The sequence below is a fragment of the Zalophus californianus genome, chromosome 9, assembly GCF_009762305.2.
Source record: "Zalophus californianus isolate mZalCal1 chromosome 9, mZalCal1.pri.v2, whole genome shotgun sequence".
Lineage (NCBI taxonomy): Eukaryota > Metazoa > Chordata > Mammalia > Carnivora > Otariidae > Zalophus > Zalophus californianus.
The window spans coordinates 58,123,360-58,132,908 of NC_045603.1; the positions used below are offsets into that span (position 1 = coordinate 58,123,360).

At 48.9% G+C, this 9,549-nt stretch overlaps 1 protein-coding gene across 2 annotated transcripts; it reads right to left on the bottom strand.

Moving 5' to 3' along the window:
* Positions 1 to 386: 386 nt before the first annotated feature.
* COQ10A (coenzyme Q10A) lies at positions 387 to 4,242 on the bottom strand. 2 transcript variants are annotated; one of them, XM_027594091.2, is made up of 5 exons: positions 3,897 to 4,242; positions 3,195 to 3,341; positions 2,209 to 2,401; positions 1,489 to 1,590; positions 387 to 1,192 (listed from the first exon to the last, which is right to left on the bottom strand). In XM_027594091.2, the coding sequence occupies exons 1-5, from the start codon at positions 4,028 to 4,030 to the stop codon at positions 1,025 to 1,027; spliced, it is 744 nt and encodes a 247-aa protein (XP_027449892.1). In that variant the 5' UTR covers positions 4,031 to 4,242; the 3' UTR covers positions 387 to 1,024. The 2 variants fall into 2 exon arrangements, with proteins under 2 accessions (XP_027449892.1, XP_027449894.1); XM_027594093.1 differs by lacking the exon at positions 3,897 to 4,242 and adding an exon at positions 3,762 to 3,878 and having other exon boundaries at positions 657 to 1,192.
* Positions 4,243 to 9,549: the final 5,307 nt, after the last annotated feature.

Consider the following 9,549-nt stretch of genomic DNA (forward strand, 5'->3'; position numbering starts at 1 on the left):
CATACCAAGGACAAACAGGAGGACAGCTAGCTCTGGACCTGAGCCACTAGAGGGCTCTAGTACTGCGTGGAATGCCTCTTTGCAGTCTCTTTCAAGGAAGTCCTCAAAATAAAGAGGGGGTCCTAAGACCATCAGCTATATGGTAGATGTGAGGCCAGATTATTCTGTCCTGAGACTGCTGCTGCAACTGACCTTCTGAAAAAGTCTATAAATAGGCAAGGGAGTGGGTACTAGGTCCTGGCTTGTAGAATGTGCTACTATAGTTAGCAGGGACACTATGTCCAAGAGGCCTTGCACCTTTACTCCCCTGAGGAAGGAAGCCATGACTTTCTTCTACTCTGCTATATCCACATCATTCCCCCAAGACACAGTATAAAAAAGCCAAATTCACACTGTCACAATTAATTTATTGAAATTTTATAAAAACTCAGCCAAGTAGAAGAAAAAGGTACAACCCAAGAGTACAGTTCTCTTCAGTGCTTTTTTTCTCCTTGCTCCTGTGGCACTGATGTTAAAACAGCTCCTTGCTCTCCACTAACCAGGCAGCATGGAAATATTCTTAAAGTGAGGTCATATGGATTTCAAGCTGGGGCCAGATCTCAGGCATTTCCTGAGGCATCTCAGGCAGGCAACAGTTACCCACCGCCCAATACCTCTGTCAGAGAAAAAAGCTCAGCTTATTCAGTCCCTAGAAAAGTTGCTATCTTCCCCTGGTCAGACACTAATAAGGAACCTTGACAGGGTCCAAAGACAACCAACAGTCCTGATTATAATTCACTGTAAGAAGGCTGCAGACATCAGGCATGTGGGACTCTCAAGATGAGCCTGACCATTTCCTAGCCTTTCCATAACCTCCTGCCTTTCCACCCCGCATTTCCAGCCAGCTTATAACCCAATTTCTGGGGAAGTGAGAGGGAGAACATCATTATGAACACAGACTCTTAGATTGGCGCAGGAGCCAAATGAAATAAATAAGAGAATTGGGTTGGGAGGGAGAGTAGAGAGGCCAGGGAACAGTCCTGCCTCAAGTCTGGTGCACCTCATGGAACATCAGTTCACGGGGGATGGCTGTTTCTGGACCAAACTTGGTAGCTGCCCGACGCTCAAAGGCAGCGACATTCTGCTTGACAACCTCGTCAAAAAACATGGTGGCCAGCTGGGAGTGCAGCAGAGAACGAAATTCAAAGGAAATCTGGGAATAGGTAAGAGACAGAAACTATTCAAGACCATGTTGGATCGTCCCTGGCCAAACACAAGGATACTTACTATTCCATGTCTTTTCTTCCCCTCCCCCTCCAGTTCCTTAGATTCCCTCAAAAGCCCTTACTTCGGACTGAGCACAGAGTACAAGTCTGATGTAAGCTCAGACTTGTGGAGAGTGTCATTGACTTGGGAAATACTAAGTGCTAGCTATACTTAACTTCCATAGTACCTCCGCTCAACCCTCAACCCATTTGTAGCTCTATGCTACACAGCCTCCTGACTCACCGAAAAGTCCACAGTGCAAGTTCGGGGGTAGGCAGGAATACCAGGGCTGAATCGCCAAATGGTCTCTAAGTGGTTGAAGAGCTTACCATCAGTGCAAACAGCCTAGAAGAGGGCAGTCAGTTAGTTAAATAATATTACAATGGGATAAAACCTAATCTGCCTTCCACTCAGGTCATTCTCCCAGAGTCCTGGTATGGAGCCCTGCATTGGGCTCCCTGCTCAGCGGGGAATCTGCCTCTCCCTCTGCCCCTGGCCCTCCTTGTGCTCTCTGACTCTTGCTCTGTGCGCTCTCTCAAATAAGTGAATAAAATCTTTAAAAAAAACAAAAAACAAACGGGTGCCTGGGTGGCTCAGTCGTTAAGCGTCTGCCTTCGGCTCAGGTCATGATCCCAGGGTCCTGGGATTGAGCCCCACATCGGGCTCCCTGCTCGGCGGGAAGCCTGTTTCTCCCTCTCCCACTCCCCCTGCTTGTGTCCCTCTCTCGCTGTCTCTCTGTCAAATAAATAAATAAAATCTTAAAAAAAAAAAAAAAACTATAGTAGGTATAGAACGGTATAAGAAAAAATTGAAAAATGTTTTTCCTTTCCTTCTAATGTTTTATTAGGGAAGTATTTCACACATGGAGGTAAAATCATTACAAAGAAGGCCAAAATAGCCTTTAAAAGTAAAAACGCTGGAGAATACAAAAACTTTGCTAATTAATCCCTCCCAGCGCCTCACCTTGACCATGTGAGGTTTGACCATGGAAACAGCAGAGGTGTAACGTTCCACAATAGGTGGAAAGCCAACCTCTAACTGGGCCTTCAGGTGACCTTTGCGGCTAGATACCACCAAGGACTTCTTACACCAGGGCACAAACTCACGATACTCCTGGACATTGGACACCACTTCATACATCTCCTGCATTGAGTACCTAAGGGAAGGAATCACAGAGAAAGGCCAAGGAACTGCCAGCTGGGTCAGGTTCCTCCTTGCCCTAGGTGCCCTCCCCGCCCCCATGCCTTTGCCCACAAACTATTCGCCTTCAAGAACTAGAGATCCCAAAGAAGCCTGGATGAATGACTTCCCAAAAGCAAACACGGAAATTTCCATGATGTTAAAGTTATGTTTTGTAGTTCACAGAACGTTTTTGCATTTACTATCTATTTTGATCCTGAGAGGGAACATCTAAGGGGAACAAAGGCTATCAGTTTTACTGGTGATCACACAAGAACTCAGATCCTAGCTCTACAACTTTCTAACAATGTAGTCCTAAGTAAATTACCTGTACCTCCGTTTTCTCATCTGTAAATCAGAGTTAATAATAGTATTTGATTCATAGGTCTGTTGAGAGGATCAAATGAGAACACCTACCTAAAACACTTAAATAGCCTAACTACTAGCAGTAGCAAGTGCTCAGTGTTAGTATTATATCTTGCCCACAAATACATTTAAAAGGTCAGCAAAGAAATAATACCCTGTTGTCTTATATTGTCCAATTCTAATCACGGTTCACTTAATGCACATGCAGGGCAACCAAAAAGGGGGAAATTAAGGTTGGAAGACTGGCAAGGAAGGATAAAGGATCAATAATAATAGCTGGGGAGAGGGATGGCCAGGGATGAATCTTGCCCACTATTGCTACCCTTACACTCTAGCCTGGATTTAGTCATTTGTTTGGAGAGGAAGGGAATGTGGAAGGATGCTGGACAGGGGAGGATGCTCACCCCATGATCCTACGCTCAGAGTAAGCTTTTCGCTTGTTGGTGAAAGGGGCAGCAAAGCCCATGAAGGAACGCGTGGGAGGTAAGCCAACCTCAGCCACCAAGACCTGGGCAGCCCGGGGCAAGAAAAGGCTGCAGGACATCAGAAATCTAAGGACAAAAGGAAAGGAGAGAGGACCTCATGATTCTTTGTATTCCTCAACCATTTCCAGGTAAAGCGGGGTGGTGCATCCCGGAGGAAGGTCATCCGTACAAGCGTTTCCCTCAGCACCTGCTGCAGCCCGCCAGGCTCCCTGGCCAGGCAGTCACGAGTGCGAAAGGTCGAGGGCGGTTGAGGACAGTGCCGGGGGAGGAGATGGGGAAAAGTGGGGTGCGTGCGAGGGGCTGTTGCCTTGGAGTGTGGGCTACGATACTGTTAAAAGCCAGGACTCTCGGAAAGTATCACAGTCTCTGGGTCCTTGCCAAGCCTGGCGTTGCCAGGGCGCCCGAGAGGGGCTAGCAGTGGTTTGGCACCCACCCCGGGGACTTCCCCTCGCGAATCACTTGCAAAAGCATTCCCCAAAGCTCTACCACGAGACCCGGAGGTAAGACCGCAGCCGCGCCACGCCGCGCCCGCATCCCAGAGTTGCAACCCTCCGCGGTGGAACTTCGCGGCCCTGGGCGACCCCCTTTCCAGCAACGCAGACGCTCGCACCTCCCTCTCACCTCATTGGTCGCGGCGGTCGCGGAGGGCCCGGGGGCGGAGCCGGGCGAGCGCCCGGGCGGAGCGCGAAGCCGCAGCAACGCTGGGCCGCCGCGCACGTCCCGGCTGGGAGCCGCCGCGCGCCCGCCGAGGCCATGCGCGGGACCGACCCTCCCTTGCCCTCTGGGTTCTGACACCCGCTGCGCCCTCCTCACTCCCGAGGAAAAGCGGCAGGAAGCGGCCGCCGGGCGGGTTCAGGGTCCCCGAGAACAGGAGCGGCTCGGGGCTGCGGCTCCTCTCGCCCTCCTCCCGCCCGGGCGGCGGGGTAGGCTAGAACTGAAGCCGCGACCGCTGCTCCCGCAGCTCCCAGTACCCCCACGTCACGCCGTTGCCATGGCTCGGAACCGGGAGAGGGAGGAAGGAAGGGGACAACGCGGCCTTTCGGGAGTTGTAGTCTCACACCTCTAGCGAGAAAGGGAGCAGGAGTGAACGTGTGAGAAGCTGCCGAGATGTCCAGGAGGAACGAAAACGCCTGGCAAACTACTTGGCGAGTCTGTGGTCACGGAATTGATACATAAGCACAGAGGCGTGTCGTGGGCGTGTCATCGGCAGACATATGTTGATCTTCTGAACGTCTCTTTTAGAGCCTTTTTATATTCTTCCTCGTTCATAGTTAGAAGTTCTATTAATCTTTGTAGCCTCTATAGTGCCTAGTACTATACATCTTTGAGAAAGGAAATTAATCTTCCAAGCTCTGGGCTAAGACTTTGCATAGTTTTCTCTTTTAATATTTATAGAAAGAAGGGGTGGAGGAGAGGGAAGAATCAGGCTTAATTTTAGGGGAGAAAACCGTCTTTGTCTGGAAGTGTGCACTTGATGAAGGGTGAGATCTGAGGGCAGGAACCCAGGCAAAGAAATATCACTGTACTGCTTTCCATCGTGATACAAGTAGGGGGAATAATGCTCTTGATAAAAGTGGGAAGAACAATAGGAAAATAAAAAGAGAGATGGATCTAGATGGGTACCAAAGTCATTGAAATTCTCTCTCAGTGGAGTAGAGGAAGGCCATTTTAAGAATGGTGGTGCCTCAGGTGCCTGGGTGGCTCAGTCGGTAAAGAGTCTGCCTTCGGTTTAGGTCATGATCCCAGGGTCCTGGGATAGAGCCCCTCCAGAAGTCGGGGCTCAGCTTACCCTCGCCCCCTCACCCCCCCACCCACCGTGTGTGCTCTCTTTCTATCTCTCAAATAAAGAAAAAATTTAAGATTTTATTTTTATTTCATTCATGAGAGACAAAGAGGCAGAGGCGGAGGGAGAAGTGGCTCCCCTCTGAGCTTCCATTCTTGGACTCCATTCTAGGACCCTGGGATCATGACCGGAGCCCAAGGCAGATGCTTAACCGACTAAGCCACCCAGGCGTCCCTGAACAAAATGTTAAAAACAAAACAAAACAAAAACAAACAGTGGCACCTGCTGTTGCATTGAGAGATGTTTATGCTATTATAGTGTGAGCCCTTCCTCTGCTTTTGTTCTAAATCTGTGGTCTCATTTCCACACTCAGGAAAGTTTTGTCCCAGTAATGTGTGGAAGGGGAAGGAGGATAAAGTAATTCAAGACTGTGTCGCCTTTGGGGTCTAATTGGTGTAGAAGAGAAACAGCTTCCCTAGAAACGGGGCCCTGGAAACAGAAATCCTCCATTTCCCCACTCCTCCTTGAGATTGGCATTAATTTTGGGATTTCCATTGGATATGATTGATTTAATTTTTTAAGATTTTATTTATTTATTTGAGAGAGAGAGTGAGAGCATGAGTGGGGGGAGGAGGAGCAGAGGGAGAGGGAGAAGCAGACTCCTCACCACAGGGAGCTTCACACGGGGCTTAATCCCGTGACTCTGGAATCATGACCTGAGCTGAAGGCAGACGCTTAACCGACTGAGCCACCCAGGCCCGCCGATTTAATTTTTTTTTTTTTTTTGAGATTTTATTTTTTAGGGATGCCTGGATGGCTCAGTCGGTTAAGCGTCTGCCTTCAGGTCCTGGGACTGAGTCCCGCATCGGGCTCCTTGCTCAGCGGGGAGCCTGCTTCTCCCTCTGTCCGTTGTTGCCCCTGCTTGTGCACGCTCTCTCTCTCTCTCTCTCTCTCTGATAAATAAATAAATAAAATATTTTTAGAAATTATTTTTTAAAGTAATCTCTTACACTCAACATGGGGCTCGAATTCACAACCTTGAGATTCTCTACTGACTGAGCCAGTCAGGTGCACCTGGATTGCTTTAAATTTTGAGCCTATTTTATTTGAATGTCAAAGAGCAAGAGCCCTCCCTTGAACTCTGCCTTGCATTCAACATTTTTAAGGAAGGCATTTTTGGTGAATGCCTGGGGAGCTCAGTTGGTTAAGCATCTTTCTTCCGCTTGGGTCCTGATCCCAGCCTCCTGGGATCCAGTCCCACATCGGGCTCCTTGCTCAGCGGGGAGCCTGCTCCTCCCTCTGCCTGCCGCTCCCCCTGCTTGTGCTTGCGTTCTCTCTCTGACAAATTAATTAATTAATTAATTAATTAAAATCTTTTAAAATTTTTTAAAAAGGAAGGCATTTTAATCCTTATTTTATATTTGTATTATATATACATGAAGCCCCAAATTGGGGAATGATCTTACCTCTTTTTCTCTCCTAACATTTCTTCTTTTTCCCTCAGCACCCCTGCCCCCACCACCAGGATACAGTATCGCTTTCCGGTTCAAAGATGGTAATCTGGAGCCACTCTCAGATGGGCATGTGACCTTGAGGGACAGATTTACTCTTTCCAACTCTGCTTTCTTGTCCAGACCCACTCCCTCTGACTAAGGGCTTACACATGTGAGACAGCTGCTTAGAGTGAGAAGAAAGGATCTGGCTGGATAAAAGACAGAAATTACCCGGAATACATGACTGAACTGTGACCTCATTAACACTATGCCTTAACCGAGTTAACTGCTGCAGAATCCCCAAGGTACAATAGGCTGGCCAAGCCAATTTGCTTGTTGTCCCCTTACTAATTAGATTAGCTAATTACTGCCATTTAAACTTTTCCTAGTTCATTCCTCGTACTTGAACAACCAATTTCCTGCCATTTCCCTGTCATTCTACATCAATAACTTCCTTCAGGTACTAACTCAAAACACATCTACTCGAGGAAGACCCTCTTTTGACTGAACCCATCCCTGAACATTATCCCAAACACATAATGCCGTGTAAAATAGCATGTAACCTATATTCTCTAGTTGTTTGATATGTATATGTATGTTCTTCTAAGTTCCATAAAAACAGACACTATTACTTCTAAGTTTCTACTTCCATACCAATTAGTATAGTGCTGTACCATGCATTCTATAATGGTTGAGTCCTCAATCAGCATTTGTTAAAAGAATGAAAACTGAGGCTTAAAAATAGGCAGGTATTTGCGTAGAGTTACCCAAATGTGAATTCAGTAGTTGACTCACAGGACGGTCTTCATAGAAGGGCTTTGCGACCACTTCCAGCCTAAATACTCCCCCATCCCCCCACCCCTGTGCATCTCCCTGAACCTTGGAATTATCTGTGTTACCTACATCATATCCCTTTTTTTCCCTACTGGGAAATCCTCTTTCTGTGCTCTGAATAATATTAAAAATAACTCTTTAGCCCTTCCTCCTTCTTCCAACTGCCCAGAGAACCCGGCTGGCAACCTTTGCTTGTTCACCTCTACTCCCACGCCAGAACCAGGCACGTGACCCCAGCTCAACCCCTGACTCCAATTCCTCAGGTTACCAAGAGCTATTTCAGGCAATGAAGGCCATGTAGGCCCCGCCTCCCCATCCTCTGGGCCATATCCTAGCTCAGCCCTTCCTGGAAGGTCCAATAGTCAAGTCAACATGTCCCAACACCCATACCCATCTGATCCCCAGCTACCTTCAGTTTCTACTTCTTCAGCCTCATCTTCCTCCTCCTCCTCAAATGTTAAATGCCTGTTCCTGCTCTGTGAGAGCTACAAAGAATAATGTATACCTTTGCCGTAGGAGGGCTCAAAATCCTTTTGTCATAGGAAAACAAAACCAAAGCAATGTACAGTCCTGTGTTGGAAGATTGGCGAAGAAGGAGTTTAAAATCTATTCTGAAATGTTGGACACTTGTATGTCAAAGATGTAAGGTGAAACAAGCCCCAAAGGTGTGCAATTTAAAACTGACTGCTAACAGGAGCCCCTGGGTGGCTCCGTCATTAAGTGTCTGCTTTCAGCTCAGGTCATGGTCCCAGGGTCCTGGGATGGAGCCCCGCATCGGGCGCCCTGCTCCGCGGGAAGCCTGCTTCTCCCTCTCCTGCTCCCCCTGCTTGTGTTCCCTCTCTCGCTGCCTCTCTCTGTGAAATAAGTAAATTTGAAAAAATAAATAAAACTGACTGCTACCGTGTAAACTAATTTGTAAGGGTTAGGGAAGCCTAACAAAAGGGAAAGAACCCATTAACCAGGGTAAGACTCCTTGGAAGAGGTTAAATTTTAAGTAATACTGTAAATTTTATTTTCAATATGGTAAAAGTTAAAAAATTATTAAAGGTATGTAGTGATAGGTATTTTTCCCTCTCATTCCTCATTCCCTGGTTCCCAGTTTCTCTCTCCAGGAAAAAGCACAGGTATCAGTGTCTTGTGTATCTATTCTGGTGGGAATCAAGATACCAAAGGCAATGAAGGGCATAGATTGTTAGAGAGCAAAGGAGAGCTTTTATTATATCTGTGCCTTGACAGGGGGCCAACTTGCTACGCTTCTTCTAAATGTGCTCCCTCTTAGAACACTCATATTGAGTTGCTGAGCTCTAAACAGGACCCTGAATCACCTTATATAAATTGCACCAAGTTTTCAACATCCAGTTTTCTTCCCTCTTTTCCTTTTCTGGGCTGGGATGACCTCCATCCAGATCTTGCCTGATTGGCTGCTCTCCGGCCTCGCCAATGGAGGAGGGAAAGCACCCCACCCTTTTCTGGGGAGAAGCCATTGAGCCTCTTAAAGTGTAGCCACCCTACTGCCTTAAGCTGGCAGTGGAGTAATTAGGAATTTGGGAAGGGCTCCTTGTGCTGGCCTTGGAGGCCTTCTTCAGCTGCCTGCTGTCCCAGCCTCTTTGTGGGGATTTTCTGCCGCTGGGGAGTCCTTTTCGGGATTTCTCTCAGCAGTTTGAGCACTTTCGCTATTTCCTTCCTACCCAATTCATGTCACCGCCAGTGGAGATACGCGTCTTCCTTCTCTCTGGCGCTATTGCCACATGCAGCCCCCAGATCTCCACGCCCCTGTTCCCCCAAGTCTGAGGCGGATTTGGGGGTATGTAATAGCAGACGGGAGGAGTTAGCTCCGGCGGAGGCATTGTGGTGGGCTGGGTGGTGGGAGGCGCCGTGGGGCCAAGGCCCGAGTTGCCGCTTGCGTCTTTTGAGAAAACCGCCCCCCTCCGAGCCTCCAGACTGGAGCAGAGAGCACAGCGCGGCCGGCTTGGGGAGCCGGGGAACCAGCGCGCGAGGTGGGGGGCGCCGGGGCCGTTCCGGGCGCTAGGGTGGGGCCGAGGGCGCCAGGCCCGGGGCCGTCAGCGCGGTAAGCGCCCCGCGGCCCGGCTCAGGACCGCCGCCAGGGAGCGCTGCGGGCTCCCGCTCGCCCGCCCCCCGGTAGGCGGGGCCGCGCTCTCCCCGC

Bases quoted from the DNA above. Each gene is read 5' to 3' on its own strand.
- COQ10A (XM_027594091.2), bottom strand. From the start codon at position 4,030: ATGGCCTCGGCGGGCGCGCGGCGGCTCCCAGCCGGGACGTGCGCGGCG. The intron at 3,342-3,896 runs GTGAGAGGGAGG...TTTTGTCCTTAG, and splicing joins CGACCGCCGCGACCAATGAG to ATTTCTGATGTCCTGCAGCC. The intron at 1,591-2,208 runs GTGAGGCGCTGG...GCCCTCTTCTAG, and splicing joins TCAAACCTCACATGGTCAAG to GCTGTTTGCACTGATGGTAA.